The following is a 24,246-nucleotide window of genomic DNA, read 5'->3' on the forward strand; positions in this document are numbered from 1 at the left end:
ATTTACTACAGACAGATATACAACAGCAACTGCATGGTGCACATCATTAGAGAACTGTAGACAAACTAAGCAGTGAAATCATGGCTACATTTTCTATTACAAGAATTATATGAAACAAAAATACTGTAGAAAATGAAAGTAAATTGTTTCATTGGTTAAAACATTTCCAGTTGTCCTTGCTATCCAATACACAATACTATTATGTGATGGCTTGTTAGATTGTGAGATCCAGGATTTGCCCAGTAAAAAATCTTCACAGGAAAAACAACACTAGAATATAAGATGGCTTTAAATTGGCATTGATATCAAGTAGCTGCAAGGTCCCTACATTAATAAACGGGGTCCGTTGTTGCGTTTAACTGTAGTCTTAAATAAAGAAAATTAAACAATTAAGACGTGAACTCCCGCAGGTCTATCAAACCTCTTAAGACATTTTATGTGAATTCTTGTAAAATTTTGCATGACTACACTGCATCCCAGCTTTAAGGATCGTGTAATTTCTCATTGCTAACTCAATAACACGTGATGAACATGTCATTTTTAGCTATTTATCTCATTACTTAGTGTCTGGTTTTAGTATAACACACGAACATAAAGCTTAAAAACAATAACTATAAAGATCATAAACGATATTTGCCCCTTTAATTAAAAGGAAGCTGATGACTTCTGGCTCAAGGGCTCTCCAACTGAGAAATGTTAACACTTTAGCCAGACATTTCTCTCCAAGCGTACACACCAGCCTTTTTCTGGAGTGTTACAGTCCATTGCTTTGCCTACATTTAGCCTAATTTACTTGCACGTAATTTGTTCTGGGTAGCTCGCTTGGGAGAAAGATATTTCGAGCTCCTATTGATATATAAATGTGAAATAACAGCGGGGGGGTGGGGGGCAAGTTAAAGCAGACTGAATTAATGATTCAATTGATTTTTTTTTGTGTCGGGGGGGGGGGGGGGGGAGGGGAGAGATTTTAAGTGCACTTAGACATTCAGCACGCATGTAGTCTTCTCTAATCTGTCGTCTGCACGTCACGGACGGGAGAAAAAAAAACACACGGAGCCCGAGCCGCGATCTCCCCACGCACAGAGGGGAGCCTGGGAAAAAAAATCATCTTCTCCTTCTCCCTTTCCATGATACGCCCAAGAAAAAAACCAGCCTGGGTGAATTCAAAGCCACTTTCCGCAGCTACGCTATGTACTCTCCGTCTCTCCGTGTAGGGCGTGAGTGGCCAATCTTAGCAGGGACGCACGGCGGTGAATTCTGGGGCCTGGAACAAAATATACTGGGACGGTTCCTGCAATATATTGTGTCACAAATTAAAAATAGTTCCACCCTGTCAGGCCCGGGACAAAGTTGTTCCCTCCATCGGCGGTCCTGCATCTGAATCCTGCCGGGTGCGTTTTCTTTTGTTTTAGCCTAGCACTAAGACACCCGATTCTACTCACTGATTGAAGACAATGATGGTTAATTAGTGAAATCAGTCTAAAGCACAGACCTGCCCGCACGCTGGAGCTTTCGGGGTAAGATGCAGGGTCTCTCCCTCTCTCAGACAGCCACGCCGCAGGCCCTGTGTGCTGTGACCTAAATCTGCGTGGCGTGTGATTACGTGAGCCCTGCATGGCAGAGATACAGCCGCGTGGCCTCAGCAGCCAACCGACCAAACCGCCAAACCAACTGCCATATTCCTGTTCACACCCGCACCTAAAGATGAAATTAAAGAGCCATTCAATAAAGCTTAAAGTCTCGATAAAACCGAAACTGTTAAATTACATACGGTACTCGAGTATTTGTGCGTGTGTGCACGGATATATGGGGCACATGTGTTTGTGTGTGTGTGCATGTGTGGGGTGCATGCATGTGTGTGTGTGCGCACATGTTTATATTATTGCCAAAATGCCAAAATACATCATAGGGGGGCAAAGGCTTATTCATTCTCAGAAAAAAAGGACAAAGCATTTTAGGTGTCCCACTGGGAGAAAAAAAGGCAGGGTTTGTTAATAACACAGCTTAGTAGTGCAATAAAACCTGCTCAGCTAAGAATCATTAGAAAATAGCCTGACTCCGTTTAATTGTAAATCAAGTTTAAGAACTGCCTGGAGAGTCATCATTCAGCGCATCCAATGAATAAAGGAAAAATCCATTAGCTGGCAACTATTTTATTGGAAAAAGAAATTCCACAACAAAAGGGGGGGTGGAATGGGGCGTGGGGGTGTAGGTGGAATGGGGGGTGGGGGTGTAAGAGGGGGTAGGTGGAATGGGGGGCTGTAGGTGGAATGGGGGGGGTGTAGGAGGGTGTAGGTGGAATGAGGGGGCGTGTAGGAGGGGGTAGATGGAATGAGGGGGGTGTAGGTGGAATGGGGGGGTGTAAGAGGGGGTAGGTGGAATGGGGGGACACGTAGGAGGGAGTAGGTGGAATGAGCGGGGTGTAGGTGGAATGGGGGGTGCGTGTAGGAGGTGGTAGGTGGAATGAGCGGGGTGTAGGTGGAATGGGGGGTGCGTGTAGGAGGGGGTAGGTGGAATGAGCGGGGTGTAGGTGGAATGGGGGGTGCGTGTAGGAGGGGGTAGGTGGAATGGGGTGCGTGTAGGAGGGGGTAGGCGAAATGGTCCAGGCGTGTAAAGAGGATGGTGTGGCCTGTGGCTAACCGCTAAAGCGGGCGTGTCATGCTCCAGCCGCCTGTTGGACCCGGCTCCTGCAGGACCGCGGCCAGGCCCGCGCCCAACGGACCGCGCTGAGCGCTGTGCGTGCCCACGGCCCGTCCCCGCCTGGCGAGAGCGGACAAGCCGGCGTTTTGATGCTGTTCCACTTCTGAAAAAAAAACCACCGCCACGCAGCCCCGTGTTAATTGGGCTCGGCTCAATTCCACCGCAGTTACTGATGATTTCTGAGCAGCGTTCGTTTTTTTTTTCTTTTTCTTTCTTTTTTATCATGAAAATGTAGAACTCGCAGCCGACGCCGACGCGCTCGGCCGAGGTTCAGGGTCCCCGCTGCTTAACCCCGCGTGCGCTGAATGGAGATGATCTCGCATCGCGGCTCCGGACGCCGGTTCCGCAGAGCCGCATTAGCGCGCGCTTCTTCTGAGGCGTGGGTGGAAACACCTCGCTGGAGGGCTCCAGTCTCTCTGAAGGCTCGGGTCAGCCGCCCGGCCGCGGCATGAGACGCTCAGAGAGGCCCAACGCGCCCGTTTCAGGGGCCTCGTGAAAACGCGCGCGCTCCCGAATCGACCCGCAACATTTCGGCAGTGAAATGGGCCAGTAATTTCAACCGAGCATTCCAAAATACGGGCCGCTAAAGAAAACAGGGAACACAATAAAACACGGGACACCAGCACAACTCCCAAGAGCAGCTAAAGAGACAGATTACATTTTTTTAAAACTGTTTCTTATTTCATCCCCTAGGCGGAACACAAGAGAAGAGGTAACTCGGAAAATAAAAGAAATGCTGCACTTGCTTTTCATTCTCCGCAAATAACTGTGCGAGATGTTTCACAGAAATAAGGGGAGGGAAGAAACACACACACACACACACACACACACACACGAGAGAGAGGCCACATTAATTGTCACTGCCCCCAAATAAAAGAAAACCGAGAAAAAAATCCGATCTGATGCCCCGCTCGCCAGCCTCGGTGTCCGGGCGGAGAAAGCGGGCTCCTGGACGAGCGGCTGGGGGACGGAGGCCGCCGTTTCGCCGTCGAGCGGCCGGGCTGAGACGCGCGCGTGTCAGGGGTCGAGTCCGAAACGAGAGCGCGTCTCCGCGCAGATGTTTCCGCGGCGGCCTGCCGTCAGAGAGAGCGCGAGGCCGCGCGGGCGGGCGGGCGAACGAGCCGGGCGGCGGCGGAGCAACGCTGCAATCAGCCGCGCTTTCGCTTTCTCCGGCGGGATAATGGGCGGTTTAGCGCCGGGGCCGCTCTACCTGCAATTAAGGCCGCTAAAAAGATAATTGTGTGAGAAGCGCCCGGCAGCTGCGGCCGGGGGGGGGGACTCCGCTGCTTTGTTGTGCCGTGCCCAAGACGACACGTCCTATTATCTCAGAGCGCCACCTGACTCGTTTGTCGAAATCTATTGAGCAAACACGCTCCTTTATGCCAGCCGGCGAATCCCAAACTTGTGATTTCGCCCTGCGCTTGGCGCGGTACGCCACGGCTATCATCCGTGACCGACCGCGTGATAATTACACGGAGGAAGGCCGCAGGGGCATTGTCTCAGACGGGTGCGGTGCTCATTGCAAGATCCTCGGTATGCAAGCGCGTGTGTCCTTAACTTAGGCTGCGCCCGCAGGAGCTAATGTCCACCAAATACATGTTTTAATCATCGGGGGCATGGTGTGTGCTCTCAAGCCCAAGAGTGTGAGTTAACAGAGACGCTATCGCAGGAGAGAAGCTAGCACGGAAGTCCAAACAGTTCTGACTTTTATCAAAAGGGCAATGCCACGGTAACCGTCATTACTGCAGGATTTTTCAGTAGTAATGGCCAATGCAGCTACATAAGAGACTGACATATGCTTTTATAACCCTCGGGAGAAAATAACTCTCATCAGTTGGTATTGTGTAGCTATATTGGGCTTTACCGCCAGTTACTGTGGAATTGCCCGAAAGACAAGACAAGATTTCGCTCTCCCAAATGCCAACGCGTCGAGTCCCGAGGTTCATGCGGAACATTCCGGATCAGCTGTACGCTCTCCTGTCCCGTACTCGTTCAGTTTGGGCTCCGTAAAAAGAGAAGAGGCGCAGTGACGGTTTGGCGCTTCCCCGGCAGCAGCCCGTTTGTTCACCCCCCCCCAAAAAACCGGAGAGGCCGTCACAATGCAAATGAGCGACCGCGTTATTTCCCATGATGCACCCTCTCCGGTGTCAGTCAAACGCTTCCCTCGCTCGGCAATATCGCGCAGAATGGCCCAGCTGTGTTTTCAGCTCATAATGTCGTTACGTCGAGTAGGTAGAGATCAGGGATTGCATTATGCTCGCCGGTAATTCGATTCGCGGTCTGCCCTACTGCGCGCGAGGTTGAGGCATTCTTCACATTTCCCAACAAAACTATACAGACCAAAGGGAAATCTGCTGCCTCCGTATTTTGGAATCTCCTTGAAACTCGTCTAATTTTTCGTTACTTCATTTCTAATCTCGAGCAATCGGGCGGGCTGGCAGTGTGCGAGGGGGCAAGCAGGCGGGACTACAGCTCGAAATGCAGAAGACATGAAAGGAGCACCTCCTAGACTGTGGGAAATTAAAAGATTAGGCAGAAATTAGCGGGCGATAAGACCCTCAGATGATAACCGATACGGGGCGTTTCATCTCGAGCCGAAGGCCGCCCGTATATCTCGCCGCGAATCGTACAGAAGCATACGGCCTCGGAGAGCGCCGGGCTGACGTGACCTTTCAGGTTCTCGTCGTTAACGCCGAGCGTGATTTGCAGCGTGCTGAAAAATTCATTTCTGCTCCTCCGTGCCCATTTCTTCACATTAGCGCGCCGCCGTTAGCACGTTTTACGCTGGGAACGTGAGCGCTTGTGACAGGTCGGTCAGGCTGAACGGGACCGCACACGCTTCGGGGTCTACGGAGCGTGCTCGGAAGATGCCACAGGCCTGGTGCCCAGTCCACATCACCCACTCCCAAATACCACGACCAAGGGAACCGGGTGGGTGTTGTTTGAAGGGGCGCAATTACACTCGGGGGTGCAGGAGAGCCCCCGCTCATCGTGATCCGAACCGAACCCACGGCTCAGCCGGGTGTCGTTCCCGCCGCCCCCCCCCCCGCCGAAATCAGCGCGGGGGCGGGGGACCGTCCCGAGAGCCACATCTGGGGCGTTTCAGGAAGTGAGCGGTAATCAACGGCGCGTCCACGGCGATCAAAAAGCGCCGCAGCAGTGGGTGTGGAGTCAGCGTCTTCAGCTGGGCCGCCTCCCAAAGCGCCCCCTCGCCGCTCATCCACCAGCTGCCCGGGACCACCGCCGCATTTTAATAAAGCCCGCCGACCACATTACAGTAATGGAGAGAGAGAGAGAGAGAGAGGGAGGGGGGGGAGGGGGGGGGGGGGGAGACTGTGTTTGTGTGCATGCAGACACGTGCACGGGGGAGGAGGAAGCAGGAGCTTAAAAGTAAAAGACAGAAAGAGAGAGAGAGATAGGGAGAGAGAGGGAGGGGGAGAGAGCGAGAGGGAGTGGGGGAGAGCGAGAGAGAGAGGGAGGGGGGAGAGAGCGAGAGAGAGGGAGGGGGGGAGAGAGTGAGATCCGCATTGGATCAAAAGTAATTATTCACAGCAGGAGGCTGCAGAGTTAATTCAACCAATCAGAGCACAGAGTGGGGGATGGGGAGAAGGAGAAAGAGAGAGGGAGAGAAAGAGAGAAATTTGGTGAGATATAGAAACCCCTTTAAAGTTGCACTCGCATTCCTCACACACCACCGCCAAAAAAAAAACTTCAGTCTGATTGTATAAAAGAAATTATTAATATGATGGACAGAGAATATTTTAATATTTCCGATATTAATGTCAGAGATACTGGAGTTTCACATTAGCAGCATACTGTCACAATGCAAAAAAAAAAAAAGAAATCTGCCTAGTGATTCACAGGGAGAAAAAAAACAGTCCACAATGAGCTTTACCACAGCTAGCACAACTGAAAATGAAGCAGTGCTTTGTTGTGGTGATTACATTAGCCACGCGCTAGCTCGTATTATTGCTGCAAATATCAGAAGAGGCCAGCAGCCTGCTGCAGCAAACTGAAGGGGAGGCTTAGCCCTGATTTGTGAAGACTATCAGCGGTTTGCAGCCTCTGTGCGGATGTGAAATTTGGGACAATCCGGTCACCTCATCTCCCACACTATTAATAAACTGCTCCTTGTAAAAAAAAAAAAAAAAAGAACGAAAAAAAAAGCCTCCTTAGAACACATTGGGTTTGGGTTCCATTTGAACTTTGCAGACGTGTACATATATATATATATATATATATAATTCTTCTTCTTCTTCTTCTTCTTCTTCTCCTTTTTATATGGCTGTGCCGCAGTGGGATAATGGGACGGGTTGTCATCGGAGGAGCGAGGCGAGCTTTCGCCTTCATCTCCTGCTTTTGTGTCAACATCAAACATGGCCTCTCCGGCTCCTGGAGGCCTCTCCCCACGCACAGATTAAAGCGCTGGTTTGCTGCCCCAGAGGTAAAATACGGGCACGGATGCAGCCCAGCGCCCGAGACACAAACCATCTTTAATTCCTTCAGTTCTTTGTTCAGCCAGGCAGGTGTTGTGGATCTCGTCCAACAGATGGGGGGGGGGATCAGCTGTAGCGTTAGTGCTCCTCGATAACAGCGGTTTTTTGCGAAGACCGGAGCCAGAAACCCTCTCGGCTAGTGCTGTTCTAGCCCTCCACACCTCTCTCCAAGGCCTTTAGATTGTAATTAACCCCTGCAAAGTTGCAAGCGACGCCCTGTCGTGTCGCGAGAACACGGACGTGACTGAGCGACGTGCGGCATCGTGGCGAAATCACACTGTACCAGTGAAGAAGACACACAAATTATTTTTCAGAAGGAACTACGATGACTCCAAACGCCAAAGAAACTCGGCCAATATTCAGCAACCCAACAACTGTGCTGTTGGCAGCGGGCACGGACATAAAAATGTGGTGGAATGACAAAATAATCAACAATTACTTATTAGCTTGACAGAATTTTTACATGTACCACCTATGTACACGTGGGGCGACATTGGGTCAGGCGGTGGCAGCAGTCGTCTGGCAGTCACGGGATCGAGCCGGCAACCCTCCGTGTCGACATGTCCCTGAGCAAGACGCCTAACCCCCAATTGCTCTTGACGAGCCGGCTGGCGCCTTGCATGGAAGCCAATCGCCGTTGGTGTGCAAGTGCAGGTATGAATGGGCGAATGAGAAGCATCAATTGAACAGCGCTTTGGATAAAGGTGCTATACAAATGGCAAATTTACCATTTAACATTTATGTAGGGTAGTTGTAGGCTAAGCTATTTTCACTGTGAGGAGGCGGGCCCCGGAGCCGGTCGTGTGGATTCTGCCCAGCTGAGGTCCGGATTGCCGGCCCGATTGGATGCTGATTCGGTCTGCTGAGAAGCAGCATTGTTCCCCCTATTACTGGCCTCCTGTATCTGCGAGCAGCAGACGCCCTGATTGGGAAAGGCAGCGCGTAAATGCACTTTACCTTCCCGGGGTCCTCCAGCCCACAGCCCTCTCGCGCGGCTCTGATCCCTCACCACTTATCCGCGCGGCGGTGCAATTCGCTCTGCAACATTAGACAAATGGCAGGCAGCAGACGCAAACAAGCCACGCTAATCTAATGCTTTAATGGCGCTCCTTCTCCAACCCCGCCGCGCCCGGACGGAAAACCCGACGGGGTCGATCGCAGACGCGCCGCTACGTTAAGGCGAGCCGGGGAAGAGACACCGGGGGGCTACACGTGCCGAGTTTAACCGCAAACCGACCTGCCCTCAACCGATGTCAGCCACGCCAACCTATTCGGATGTACCAGGGGTGCACAGCATGTGCCGATCCACTTCCAAAGGATTTTCTGCCAACTTCTGCTCTTAATTATTTAATTAGCGAAATAATGTCTTGTGCAGACATTTGTATGTGGACCAGTTACAGCAGCAGACTACAAGTGTACCCTAACGATTGTACTGTGCTCAAGTACAGGAGTGAACCAACATCATTTATAGAGCTGTCAGAAAAATAAATTAAGGTAAGTGGTTGGAACAAAAACCAGTATGTAGGCTCATGTAACGAAATTCCATTACCATGTCACTATGGCTGGAAATATGATCGCATGAGACTAACGCAGATTCAGTTAGCGGTAGCACAGACTCAGTTAGCGGTAGCACAGACTCACTTAGCTGTAGCACAGATTTGGTTGGTTAGCAGTAGCACAGACTCGGTTGGTTAGCAGTAGCACAGACTTGGTTGGTTAGTGGTAGTGCAGACTCAGCAGTAGCACAGACTCGGTTGGTTAGTGGTAGTGCAGACTCGGTTGGTTAGGGGTAGTGCAGACTCAGTTAGCGGAAGCACACAGTCAGTTGGTTAGCAGAAGCACAGACTAGACTCGGTTGGTTAGCGGTAGCACAGAGCCCCGGACAGAGGGCCTGAGTAAAGTGAGGGAAGCCATAATTTAGGAGAGGTCAGCTGATGCTGGGAAACGCTCATAGATCTTTCACCATGACCTGCTGGGATTCAAATATACTCTCTCAGGCTGAGACAGGTAAATGAAGAGTTATGTAAACCCACCCCAACCCCAGACCCCCACCTTTGTATCAGAGCAACTACTGACCTCTGACTACATAAACGCAATACACAGGGTGTACTAAGCAAGTGTCGCTTCTTTAGCCTAATAAACCAATCAATCAATCAATTAATCAACTAATCAATCAGGGAAGGGAAGACAATTTTTCCGTCTGTTCAATACAAAAGCTATATAAGTCCCAGAGGTTCCATTTCAGAGAATCCATTTCCGAAAGATGACCCCCACGGCACATTTTTTGCAGCTAATCAATACAAATAAATAAATAAAAAAATAAATAAAAATCTTGCTGTTGGTGTCCTCCGCACCTTGATTCTCTCCTATCATACTAACATTGATAAAAATGTTTAATTATTATTATCCGCTCATTACATTTTATATGCATTTTATCATTTCACTGTAAAGCACTTTGAGCGCCTATAACTTTCATTAATCGATTTTATTACTATTATTACAGAATTATTGGTTTTGTCTCCTTTGATTGCCAGTTTAGTCCTTCCTCCTTCCTCTACACGTGTAGGTCAAGCCCTCCCCCCCATACTGTCTGTGCTGCAGGGGGAGAGCCTGAGAAGGGCTGAGATCAGTGTGAGGAGCTCACTGTGGGTGCAGATGTCAGCTCTTTTACCTCACTATCTTCTGCACTCTTCTTAACACCAGACCTGAGATTTACAGACTCTATCCGCTATTTCTACAGCTCTTTTACCTCACCTGCACCTTATACACTCTCCTCAACACCAGACCTGAGATTTACAGACTCTATCCGCCATTTCTACAGCTCTTTTACCTCACCTCCACCTTATACATTCTCCTCAACACCAGACCTGAGATTTACAGACTCTATCCGCCATTTCTACAGCTCTTTTACCTCACCTCCACCTAATACATTCTCCTCAACACCAGACCTGAGATTTACAGACTCTATCTACCATTTCTACAGCTCTTTTACCTCACCTCCACCTTATACACTTTCCTCAACACCAGACCTGAGATTTACGGACCCTATCCGCCATTTCTACAGCTCTTTTACCTCACCTCCACCTTATACACTTTCCTCAACACCAGACCTGAGATTTACAGACTCTATCCACCATTTCTACAGCTTTTACCTCACCTCCACCTTATACATTCTCAACACCAGACCTGAGATTTACAGACTCTATCCGCCATTTCTACAGCTCTTTTACCTCACCTCCACCTTATACATTCTCCTCAACACCAGACCTGAGATTTACAGACTCTATCCACCATTTCTACAGCTCTTTTACCTCACCTCCACCTTATACATTCTCCTCAACACCAGACCTGAGATTTACAGACCCTATCCGCCATTTCTACAGCTCTTTTACCTCACCTCCACCTTATACACTTTCCTCAACACCAGACCTGAGATTTACAGACTCTATCCGCCATTTCTACAGCTCTTCAAAGTTTGTGTCAGCTCATTGGTTTCTATAACATAAAACTTCCTAAGGACTGGGAATTTCTCCGAACTGACACTTAAAATTATATTTATTTGACATGATACATTTTTAACCCCACACACACGTACAAAGAATGTACACTTAATCGAATTGTGTATAACTCTTTTTTGAAAAAGAGAAGTCATGTTGAACCGTGTAATTCTCTGGTCACAAACAGCAGCGCCTTGGAGTAATGGAGGGCGGTATCAGCAGTCAGACCCTACAGAAGTGAAACATATTTTAGCACCGTCCCTCTCCGTTATGTGACAGACGGGTCGCCACAGATAAGTACAATTCCAAACAGCACGTTAGCATGCAAATGAGCCAAGAGCTAATCTTAGTTTTATTTTTCCAATTTGTTTTTAAGAGTTTTTAAGACTTATGAGAATCATTACAGAGAATCATTAGAATCATTATGCCATAATTAATCATATTAATAATCCCCACCTGATGAGTTTTAGGTTAATGAATGAATGTTTAATTCGTTACATCTAATCTCTCGTTTAATTAAAATTGAATGCCAAGAGCTATTATAATGATTCTAGATTACATTTGATTGTTTTCAGGGGAGTTATCATAACACGGCCTTCCTGAGGTGGCCTGAACTTTGTCTTAGCATCCTGTCGCGCTTAGCTCGGTAAAATGAGTGCTAATCGATGACAGCTTTCTAGCCAATCACGTCATACAGCGGTGTGTCATGCTTCTGCGTTTCATCCAATGGGGACGCTATTGGCTATAATTCAGCTGCAGATCAACACTGTCGCCTCACAGCAAGAAGGTCCTGGGTTCGAATCCCCGTCGGCCGGGGCCTCTCTGTGTGGAGTTTGCATGTTCTCCCTGTGTTTGCGTGGGTTTCCTCCAGGTACTCCGGTTTCCTCCCACAGTCCAAAGACATGCAGGTTAGGCTGATTGGAGAGTCTAAATTGCCCATGGGTATGACTGTGAGAGTGAATGGTGTGTGTGCCCTGCGATGGACTGGCGACCTGTCCAGGGTGTATTCCTGCCTTTCGCCCAATGTATGCTGGGATAGGCTCCATCCCCCCTGCGACCCTGTTCAGGATAAGCAGGTTAAGATAATGGATGGATGAATGGATCAACACTGTGTCAAGTCATGGCCAAAACCATGCGGGACTAAAAGCCAATGGTGAATGTGATAGGATAATGAAGGCAATGGAGGTTTGGCAGAAAATAAGAAAGTATCTGTTGCATTTCTAACCCTGGACTATGAGCCAATCCAATTGACACGGATACCAAGCTTGGATGACCCTGATGACCCTGTAATCTGAACATTAACTAGTAAGATGCGCCAATGAAAAGGCATGTGTTGCTTATCCTAAAATACATCCACAAGTTTATGTTGTGTCACACAACTCGTGCAGTTCACCTGTGTGTGCTGACGGGTAATTTAAGGTGTTAATAAAAAAAAACACAAGCGACGTTTAAGTTGTGGGTTATCGGCTTCGGTCGAAATGAGGACACTTTCCGGTGAAATTCCCGGCGTGTAGCTCGCATCCTGGCAGCGTTGGCCCAGATCATTACTCAGCCTGTGACAAATCGACACGGATCTGCGCACGACGGAGGCTGATAAGCCTTAAATTCATTTAACATGCGTGTGCATACATGATAAAAAAATGTTTTCAAAACCTGCAATACTACTGGTGGGCACCAGATTTCTCATCCTCCGCCGTCAGGGTTTGACGGCAGATGCGTTCTTTGTTTCCCCGTGGCATTTCTGCGGATTACGAGGATGTGAAATCTGTACCTGCTGTACTGTGTCGGTCCGGGACGTCAGTGACCGGTTAAGGCAAGGGGGATCGGTGAATGATGCATACAAGGTGGGCACACACGCAATGGCTGTGTGCATGGACGCCAAGTCCACTTCATCCTCAGCAGGGCGTCCTCCTCCTCCTCCTCCTCCTCCTCCGCACGTCAGCAGGCTGCAGTTGCGCCGCGTCGATCCGTCAGGCCGGATGCTCCAGAAAAACCTCCCTTTCCTTTCAGGGAGCTTCCGAGCCTTCGCAGGAGTAGGGGGCCCAAACACTCAAATTATCGGCATTATCAGGACACGGCTGCCATTTTGTAATCATTCGCCGTCCTGAACCCGCTTGGAGAAGGGGGAGTGTACCCTGTGTTCCGAGGACCGGGGAACTGTTCCCGCTAATATTTGGCAAAACAAGGAAAGCACCACCCCGCATCTCCATCCTCCCCCTGTCATCCCAAAACCCTAGTTTGAGTGGTTGAGGCTCTGCAGCCTCTCCGAACCAACAGAGGAAAGAAACTTCCCCTTTTCCTCTTGCATCATTGTGATGCGTCATTGCATCATTGGGATGTCTCAGGTATTTGCCCCAAACACGATTCTGTATTGACATTCCTACACCACTATAAGCCAGTGGAGAAGTTGGAGGAATCTGCCAACTCAAGCACCATCCATCAGCAAATGTCGAATTTAAAAACATGATTTTTATGAAATCACAGAACTGGACTAATTTATACCATTTCAGTGAGGAATTACAGTTTTTATGTGTTTCTAAACCAAATAGCTGATGTTACTGTACAAGTATTTTGGGTATGATTCCTTACTTTCTTATTTTCACAGAAACAGAGAACAGATCTAAATTCATTCCAAATACTGGTAAAGATCATTAGGGCTTGTAGCAACATTTCACTGAGATGGGAAGTGTGGATGATACAGTCTTTAGGGCTGACATGGCGTGGAGATTAATTTAGCGAATGTAGCTATATTCAGGTGCAAACCAGCTAGCGTCCTGCTACAGTAAAAGGTTAATTGTATTCATTATACTCGCGGGCCGTGGGTATCTTGTGGTCTACCCCTCCTCCCTAAGAAGAATTATTTCTAGCTCTTGTAAATTATAGTTGGATGGATTCACAGATATATTTGGTTCTCAAGAGAACAATTGCTCTTGAAAAAAAAAAATTCTGGCATTTGACATAATGGTTTTTACATAATTTCAAACGAGGCAAATTCATCAGTTACAGGCCCTGATACAATATCTTCAAACAAGCTTGCACCACCTTGGTGGTCATGGGGGAAATGCAGCTGTGGTCTTTCCCCTTTGACCTTCTTCTAGATAATATTGACGCTCATTATTTAATTGGCTTGAGCATAAATTGTAAATTAAATTCAAAGGACCAATACACAGAGAATACCTCAAAGGGAAAAACTATAATCTAACAGCTGGATAGCCTCCACTATCTTTCTTAGACATGGACTGCAGGCAGCTGTGGAAAGAGTGCTGCGGTCCATGTAACCTTGCAGTAACTTCACTTTATTGATGTACTTTGCTACTTCACAACACGGCTCAAATCGAAGAGAAATGCCATCACGGTAACATGATTACTCTCTGTAATTCATCATATCAGTGCAGGAAACCCTACCGCCTTGTCCAAAGAGTCCATTTATTCTCCCACTGTCTCCAGTAATACGCTAAACACAAACACTATAATTTCATAGGATATCCCTGCAGTAGCTCGTTTCCTCATTGTGGGAACACCACTCGAGTCTAATGGGAGACATCTGACCGTTTTCCACACAATGCAGTAACCGGCCTATACTTCTACAGGACAAGAAGTGGATTAGGGAAATGTAACTACTTCAGATGCAGGTGAAAATGTAGATTACCTTTTGCACACCACGTGTAAAAGCGTTGGTCTGTACGCAGTGTCACCTTGGTACCCCTGAATATCTAGCACAGTGCAGTACTAATACTTTAGGTATCTATTTTAGGTAACGTTTGTCAGACTAACCTGGTTTAATTATGTTAATCTACAGTAGCTACATCATTCAGCAACATAAAATATTGTCCTTGCTAACTAGTGCTAGCTCCCCCACAATAGAAAAAAAGAAAGAAAAGTGTTTGTGGCCATTATCAAATGATTATTATTTATAATTTTTGAGATTTCGCAAGGTGAAGGCTTACTAGAGCCGAATCTATCTCTGCCACAGACATTCCTTCTTGTTTTCTTCCAGATATCAGGTCAGAAACGTATCCATGACATCATCAAGGCCTTCTACGAAGAAGCCTTTGCTCTACAAAAAAAGACATGGCACCCGCACGTAATGACCGCCCCCTTCTAACCCCACTTGATAAACATTTACAGACACAATGTCCAAAGGTGGCAGCCTTTACACAAAAACCATAAAATGTTAACGTGACTTTTAAATATCAAGCATGTCATCATTCAAGCATTGAAAGCCAGGTCTAAAAGGGGCATTCTTCCCTTTTCAATAGTTATCTGACGTTCAGGTGCCCCAGGTGGTCACCTCGTGGAAACAACTTTACAACTGCCTGTGCAAAATTAGCCACAATGGAAAGAGCGAGTGCACACGAAGGGCACCGAAGAAGATGAAATATTAATCTCATTAAACACAAACATTGCACATCGCCAAGCAATTTCTGCATCAGGGAATTGCTCACAAGAGAAGAAACTCTATATTTACAGTGGTGAGATATGCAATTACTGCCCAGATAGAGGTGCTAAACACTGCAAAGCCTTCAAGAGATTCCCTGTGAGGTACATGTATCAGTCCTGAAGACCTACTGTGCGTCTTTTTTAGTCACTTCTCTTCAATTTGTTCATAATTCACCAGCCTCTTTGAGCTGGCAGTTAAACCTTTGTTTTAATCAGGCACCTCCCAACAACCCTCCACACTCAGAGGTAAGTTTATGCAAGTTTGGTACAAAGGTCTCAATAGAACATCCTTAAAAGGCATTTGAACAGTTTCCAAAAAACACAGTCGCACACATAGGAATCGTGTGTGAATGTTGTACTATGCAGTTATTAACAGCCATTTTAAAAACATTAATGGTACATACACCTGCCAACAATTTCTGCATACCTGGCAAATTATAATTTGTGTTGATAACATTTTGAGATGAATTCCTGTATGAAATGTGCCCCTGTGAACAAACAATGTCTGCAAGGAAGGATTTTTTTTTAGGACTAAGCCCAGTTATAACCGAAAGCCACTACGTAGAAGGGTTTTCCCAAAACATGAATGGTGAAATGATTCTGAAAACGATCGTAAACAGTGTGCACGGCTCGACAGGTACAGCACACGATCCACCCAGAACGTTTCGGGTCCTCTATGGTGCTGCATTCACTCATCAAAGCCACCATCTTCTCACACGCTACCAGTGCGTTGTGCAGACACAGGTAGAGTGGCTGAGAGACAATGGTACAGTCAGCCATGAATGACTCATCATTTCAGAAACACCAATGGCTGCTCCTGAGTCGCAGGCGACCAGGTATGGTCTGTATTAGCACACACAATGAGAAACTTACCGGGAGTCTTCAAGTATCAGACGCCACCATCCGATTTTTGAAGATCTGAACACTTTGTCTAAGAAAGAAAGCTCTAAAAAGGAGGGGCGAAATAAGCTTTCGGGCCTTCTGATCTCCAACCATTGTCCATCAAGGAGGCAGCAAGTGGCGATTATAGCACTACAAAATGCTCCACAGAATCCATCGTCCATTCAGCTGGAAGCTATTGACTACTGATGGGACAAAGCAAAACAGAGCTGTCCCTTTTACAGTCAGAACTTGTTGAGAGGGGTCTTCAAATTGTCAAATCATTCTGTGAGATGCGATTGAATCCAATGGAATCCGCCGACACGCGAATTAAGCTTCCAACTGCATTTTGTTTCTCGGGTAACATTTCTGACTTGAAGAAGATTCCACTTGGATTGGGTCCGTTTGCGAAGGTCAACCAACTTTCTTTTGGTGGTCCAAGCCGTCAGTCGACCCCCTCTTGGAAGCTGTCGTCTGGTTGTAGAGCTCAAATCTGACAGTCGCTGAACTTTGGAGGGCGAGAAGAACTTATATTTGTCCGGCTGATAAGGGCAGGAGGACAAACAAAAGAAAACAAACTTTTTTTTCTTGCCATTTGTTTGGCTGCGACGATTTTTGGCAGTCCTTGGTCTTGAAAAACCCAAAATGACTTTGAGGCTCCTTTTGTGTGGGAGAACAGAAACAAACAGACGCTACATCTCGCGCTTATGAAATTACCACAAAAAAACCCCCCAAAGATTTTTCAAGCAACCTGGTCATCTCTTGGCTCAAACAACTTCCCCTCAGGGTGGGGGGGAGAAAGACAGTAGTTTTGCTGGAATCATCTAGCAAACTGCATATTTGTTACAGAAATCGCGCCCGTCAACCTCTGCTCCTGAAATATTTCAGCCGTTTTTTTTTTTTTTTGGTCCGGTTTTTTGTTTGTTAGCATTGAAGCAGCTCCTACACCCTTGGTATTTTTGATTTCCTCAGCAGCGCAAAGCCGAAACACACAGACAAAGGGAGCTGCGATAGAGCCTTGCCAAGTCTCGCTTGTCTTTTCTCTCTTCCTCTCCTCTCCCTCTCTGCTCCCTCTCTCAGCGTGGCAACCTTCCCGAGCAGCCTTGGCTATGCTCCAGCCTGTGCCAGCCTGTCTGTACCCCCCCCCCACCCCCACCACCACCCAGCCCCCTCCAGAAAGAAGAAGAAAAACAGCCGAATCGGGAAAATTAATCAAAATGAATCATAAACACTTTGCTGTTTGGCAGTCCCTGGCACGGCATCACCTCCTTCATCTCCTGTGCGTCCTCCCCACACCCAGATGCACACGTGTGGCTATCCCAGCCCCGCCAGCCTCCCCACACCCACCCCCCGCCACCATCACCACCTCGCCTCTTCCTCTGCTCTCCCATCCTCGCCAAGGCACTGAGGACTTCTACCATGTCTCATTCAGCCACTACAAGTCTCCTGGACGTCTCTTTACAAGGCGGGGGGGGGGGGGGGGGGGGGGGGGATGTCCTGCAGCCACAGTGCGGTTTCCCCTTGCCAAGAAGTCTATTCACCGCTTGCCAAGACACGGCACCTCCCCATTATTTTTCTGGGAGGACATCTCCGTGGGCGCGTTGCGTTGAGCCAACTCTCCACTCGCTCCTGTGTCTCCCCCCCTGAACCCCCCCATCCCCACCACCACCGCCACCCCACCCCCCCCCCACACCACAAAAACACAGAACCCCTTCTATACTGTTACCCTACGGAATTCTGAGTGGCAGGCACATAACCTTTCCTACACAGAATAAGAGAAACGGAAAAATGGCGGCTTGCCTGCATCGATCGGCTATCGAGTGTTTTTTTCACGCCGTTTATTCGTCATTGCAATTTTTTTTTTTGTTTCTTTATCGTTATTTCTCCGCCAAGGCAGGGGTCTAGTTATAGGAGCTGTTACATATGCCTTACATAGCATGCTGTAAACTGACTGTTGGATTGCAAAAACGAAACGAAAACAACAAAAAATCATTTCAATTTCCAACAATGTGTGAGCATTGCGTGTCTGAGCATTGTGTGTGTGCTTTGGGGCAGGGTCCCAGGTTCCCCAGACATAGTATTAACGCAACACCAAAGCTCATTCACCTTACTGAATTAAATGAGGAGACTGTCTTAAAACAATGGGCCAAAGCAATTAAAATTTTCATTGAAACATTGCATTCGCCACAGAAACGGCAAAAAATGACTGTTCCTAAGAGGAACTCTTATTGTTCCCATTGTGGAAGAAAGAGAATATCAACACTGCCCTGAATCAACTATTCATCAGCCTGGTTCCCTATTTAAAACACATATGCACAAATACATTTTCTCAAACAAAGCACCTCATAAATATCCACTTTTTGAATGATTTTATTTATCCCAGCGATGTGCATAACTATATCTAATGTCCACTGTGGTTAAACTGTCCAGGCCAGTTGGAATAGAAATCAAGATTTCACAGGGATTTCAAGACAGTTAAAGGGATTCTTTTGGCACTCCATTAGAAAATGCATTTTCCCCCAATATTATTTTGCATTCTTTTGTGAATTGTAGAATAATTCTACAGGAATGCAAATTGTAGCGAAAGTCTATATTCAAACTAAAATATCTACACTTCTTCCATGTCCCAATAGCAGAGCTACTTTTTTCAATGTGTTTCTGGTCGTGATGTCTTTAAAAACAGTATAGTTTGAGCTGTGTGAATATTCTATGGAGCACCCGGTTTTAGAAATGCTATCCCCCCTAAACGTACACAATTTACCCTCTGTCAATTATTACAGAAGACTAACTGTCCTCTGACAGTAATACAAAATGAATGTACAACTAAAATATATCTGAATAGTTTAAAAGGAAAGTCTCAAAGCACTCAAAGCACTTCTTTTTGATTAATAACTTACTCTTCTCTATCTCAAAAAATAATTTCAAGTGTACTGAAAATGCTAATATGACCAAATGATGTGAAACCGGTGGAGCTAGTTCAGGCAGACAACTGGAGAAGCACCGCCCCCTCACATGACGCTTACGTCCAATGGGAGGGGCTATATAAAGCACCAGCCTTACCTGTTCAGGCACTTGCACATTTTGCACACACTGCCACGCTATGCTGCCTGCTATCTGCTGCTGCATCTGCCCTGATGCAGTCATGCGAAGCTGCCCTGCTGCCTGGTTCATTCTGCACACTAAAGCCATTGCTTTATATTGGGGCGACATTGGCTCAGGCGGCAAGAGAAGTCGTCTGGCAATCGGAGGGTCACCGGTTCGATCCCCCGCCCCCGGGCTGTGTCGAAGTGGCCCTGAGCAAGACACCAAACCCCAAAGGCAGGCTGGTTGGTGCCTTGCATGGCAGCCAGTCATTGTTGGTGTGCGAGTGTGTGTGTGTGAATGGGTGAATGAGAAGCATCAATTGTACAGCGCTTTGGATAAAGGTGCTATATAAATGCCAGCCATTTACCATTTACATTACCTTACCATTTACCATTTACCATTGCGCTGCCTGGCTCATTCTGCTGCACTGCTTGTTTTGGAATGCTGCCTTTGCCCATATTGCAGGCTATTGTTACTCTCACTGCTTACTTGCTAGCTGCTTTTGTTCAAATTATCCTGCTATTCTTAATTCATGCCTAAAAATTTTTCTCAAGATCCCCATGGTGGGGGGGGGGGGGCACTCCCTGTTTTGGCAGGCTTTACACCGAGGAGTGATGGGAGGCAGAGCCGACGCCAAAGGTACATTGACATTAAACCTCAGTAAATAAAGTAAACTCAGTAAACTCCACACTGAGATGGTACAGTGTACTGAACGTTCCCAGCATGCGTTAGGCGAGAGGCAGGAGTACACCCTGTGCAGGTCGCCAATCCAGCACAGGGCACACACACCTTTCACTCACACACTCACACCTATGCCAATTTAGACTCCAATTAGCCTGACCTGTATACCTTTGGACTGCCGGAGGAAACTGGAGTAGCCAGAGGAACCCCACACGGACACGGGGAGAACATGCAAACTCCACTCAACAAGGCCTCGGCCAGGATTCAAGAGAAACAGGTTTGCCAGCATGTTCATTCGATGAGGATAACCACTCTGAGGCTGCCAAAAGTATGCAAAACTCAGATATAATCCAGTGATGAGGGCAGATATGAATTCAAAATCAGGGATCATTTTAGCCTCATGAGAAAGTGATATCTGCATGAGTCATCCACTGGTTATGTAAAGCAGAGCTGTTCTTGTGGGGAACAGCACTTAGTTGAAGCTCATTCTGCTTCATTTATGCTCTTCATATAGGCAAACCTGCATTATTATTACTATTACAGGTGACTTCCAGGTATGGTCCCTCATAATTTCTGATATCCTACCATCCCCCACCCCCCACCCACCCACCCAGTATGCACACAGGCACACCAGTATGGGTCTCTAAGACAGTATGTGCTTCCAAGTGTTTCTTGGCAACCTCAGAGCCCCACAGTGCAGTTGTGTTGCCTAGGGGAAGCTCTGGGAGGCCGGGGCTGGTAATCAGTCCACTGCAGTCCTGTGGGGTGGATCTCGGCATGCCCGCACACCATGGCCCTGCACAAAGCAGCGCTGTGAGGCGCATCTCAAACAGGCTGCAGCTGCTCCATGGAGCCAGGCTTTTCACACACACACACACACACACACACACACACACACACACACACACACCAGGTCTTTCACCAACACACACACATGCACACACCAGGCCTCTCACTCAAATACACACACACACACACACACACACACACACACACACACACACCAGGTTTTTCACTAACACACACACATGTAAACACACACATGCACACTAATACACACACACACACACCAGGCCTGTGACTAACACACACACTCACACACACCAGGCCTGTTACTAACACACTAAGACATGGACACACACACACACACACCTTCACACAAAGGCTTGGCTGCATAGCAGGAGGAACCCGGACAGGGTCTGGCCACCTTATCCGGGCGATTCTGTGAAAATCTCCGAAACACGTTTTAGCATCTGAAGCCTGGACCAGCTCGTGTTGAGACACCTACTCTGGCACGGCCTCCTGATCTCCTTCCAACAATTCCCGGGGATTCAATCTCGCCCTTTTCTCTCTCTCGCTATCCCTGCTCTGACGGCTGGAACCAGGCTGCACAAGGTACCGCACTTTGTTTTTTTTTTTTAATTGTCTCCACACCCCGTCCCACCCCCAATTAATTAATAACCGACGCAATCAAAACTAGAGCTCACACCGTTTCTCAGGCTCCTAGGGCTGATCTCTCAGCCTGAGTTTCTCCACAGCACTGCGGTCCGCTTAACTCGGCTCTCCTGGTAAATGTCCGTTTTAGGCAGGCTTCCTGCGTCAGCTGCTCGGCTCGCAAGCGTTCCGAAAAGTTTCGCCTTTTAACCGCTCACTCTGCCGCCCCCCACGCTCGCGAGTTCCAGGGGAGTCCGAATGAATCTTTAATGCAAATGGAGCGTCTTAGACAACCTTCTAAAAAATGAATGCCAGAGAACATGTGATGTTTTGCATCGACCGGCTTTTAAGCGGGATGGAGTTTCCCTTGGCAAAATGTTTCTGTGAGATTTAGTTAATGCTGGGGTTGCATCCGGGACACATAAAGCTGCATCAAAAATCAGTTTAGTTCTTTTTAAAATGACAATTTCTACAGTAGTAGTAAATACATTGTAATACTCAGAACATTTTCAAAGGGAAACCACTTATTTGATCCCACTAGGAATAGGCTACATATGTTTTTAGGTTTCATTCCATACACTCTGAAAAATATAGTGCCTAAAAAGGTATAAAAATAGTTGTTGCTGGGCCAGTACTCTACAGGCACATAAAATTGTACCCCTTGCCAGCAATATATAATTAATTTGTACCTTTTTTGCTTCGAAAACATACTCATTTGTACCCAAAGAGAACAGTACTTTCTTTTCAGGGTACATTTGGCAGGTTTAATCCTTGAAGGACAAAAAAGTACCTCCACTGTCACTTTATTTGTGAGAGTGTAGAGTATGTACAGTGTACCATACAGGCCTAAGCCGCGTGTGCTCTGTTTTGAGGATTAGGCAAGGCGTCAACTGCTTCAACTTGTGGAAGAAAACTCCAGCCCGCACTTTCAAATGATGAAACACAGTCTGGTGGTGTCTCGCAGTCACTGTCAATCACCTCCGGAAAAACACAAGCTGCAATCCTCAAACAGAACAGTTGGTGGCTCAAAACAAACACCTCATTGGTACAGGAAGCATGCCCCGCTTTGTGTACCAAAATGCCACAGCTGTGTTGTAATGTGGTGACATGAACACGACGCTATCTCCCTGTGTAATGCGGGCGGTTGTCCCTTGGGTGGTTGTCCCGTATTAAATTCCAAGAGAACAAAATATTTGTGTGTGTGAATAGATTGGTAACTATAAAAAATATATATACTCCGACTTTTTTGTTGTTGTTGTTGTTGCAACAAAGTTTTAGTTCAACTGGATATATTCATCATACATACAATACACATAACTGTTTTCCCCCCAAAAAATTGTGTTAATCCCGATTGATTCGGTATATTAAATTACTGGCGAAATGTTATGTATTGTCTCAGGGTTGCTCCCAAACTCCCAAAACAGCATAAGCTGCCGAATCACAGTTGCATACGGTAACATTACAATTTACATTAAACTAGCGATTGGAAACGTGAATGCAAATTAACTCCAATATTTGGTTGGTGCTGTGGGTTATAGTGGATTGACATCGCTGTTTCCTGAGAGAAGCCACTAGGGAATTAATTCAAATATTACATAGCACGCAGCAGTATAGTCTATGTTCGTGTTTTAAGAACTCGCATCTCATTGTTCCCACACACTGAAATATTCGCACGGGTAGCCGGCGAATCGCATAACAATCGCATGTGCAAAAATGTTAATTCAGGGGTTTTGAGGGGAACGAACCGTCATTGTATCATTGAGCACATCAACTCTTTCCTGTTATCAAGTTGATTTTGTTACGCAATATTTTGGTCTTGTGCCATGGCATATGGGTGCATCACATGTGTAGTTCTGTTTTGCTAAATTAATCTAAAAACGTTACATTTTTTGACAACCATGGGCAGTCTCGCCGAGTCACTCACACTGCGCATGCGCTTCGATGTCCAGCTTCCTTGCTAGGTAGCTAGGTCAACACCGTGGCAAAATGACTCCCAAATTCTAACTTCAAGTGTTGTTGCAAGTGTGTTTTAGAAAAGCGACTAGCTGCGTACGCATGTGTATGCTCACCACCTCCTGTTTATGTGCGTTTGAGTCTTGTCTGTATCGTTTTTGTGAATGTTTTCGAACGCAGTTTCACTGTTTCCTGCAACTGATCTAGGCTCAGCTATCCAAACCTCCGTTCAACACCGGTCAATTGTACTAAGAGATTAGACTGATCCAGGGTGGTCTGCTTACAAATTCCAGAGCACTTCCGTGTTTCGCTGATATTACATCATAAAATACGGCCAACACATGCAACACAGAGGGAAAATCCTACCTGATACTTTTAAACTTTCGTTCCTGCCTGGGAGCGCTGTCTCAGGTGTCGGTAGCTGACTTTTGCCAGGCACGTCTCCCATTCTGTTATGGATAAAATGACGCCAAACCGAAAGCAGTCTGGTATTTGCGAGTCGTGTGACCATTGAGTAGCTTCAGGCACGCCGAATGGCAGCGATCTGCTGTTTCCAAGAATACCGCGTTGAACTTGTGTAACTTGTAGGTTACAAAACGTTGTGCAGATGATTAGATAACTAGCTACGCAAATAGCCGGCAGGGGTGTATTTTTAGGCCGTATAACCCCAGATGACATTGGCCGTGGGTCAGCTCCTGAATTAATTACAATATCGTTCTGGCAGATGTGAACTATTAAAGTTAACTATGAGGTTTCGGTTTAAACGCCTCTTTTAATGTGCTTTGTGTTGTCTTCACATCTACCGTTATATTGCAGTGATAATTTATAATGAATACATAAAATAGTTGTTTGGAATTTGATTATTATTAGGGATGTTCACAGACAGTAGGCTACACAGTTTGTACCCTACTCTAAATTATTACTTGAAAGTTGTTGAAGTTGTGGTAGTAAGAACATTGCCATTTGAATATGGAAAGGGGCAGGCATGAGGTGAAATCTGCACTGAAAACGGACTCTCCATCTTTTGTTCTTTTTTAAAACCCTGTCTTAAACTATCCTCACAAGTAACACAATTTTGTATC

The 24,246-nt window shown here is 46.9% G+C and overlaps 1 protein-coding gene across 2 annotated transcripts in view; it reads right to left on the reverse strand.

The window, feature by feature from the left end:
* Nucleotides 1–23,857, reverse strand: part of msraa (methionine sulfoxide reductase Aa) — a 72,086-nt gene extending 48,229 nt beyond the window's left edge. Inside the window, exon 1 of one of the 2 annotated variants that reach the window (XM_061241900.1) lies at nt 23,531–23,857. In XM_061241900.1, coding sequence (XP_061097884.1) covers nt 23,531–23,675 — 145 coding nt within the window. In that variant the 5' untranslated portion in view covers nt 23,676–23,857. Of the gene's footprint in view, nt 1–16,006; nt 17,064–23,530 lie in introns of those variants that run through there. The other variant, XM_061241901.1, reaches the window with a different exon arrangement.
* Nucleotides 23,858–24,246: the final 389 nt, after the last annotated feature.

Source organism: Conger conger, chromosome 5 (assembly GCF_963514075.1).
Source record: "Conger conger chromosome 5, fConCon1.1, whole genome shotgun sequence".
Classification (NCBI taxonomy): domain Eukaryota; kingdom Metazoa; phylum Chordata; class Actinopteri; order Anguilliformes; family Congridae; genus Conger; species Conger conger.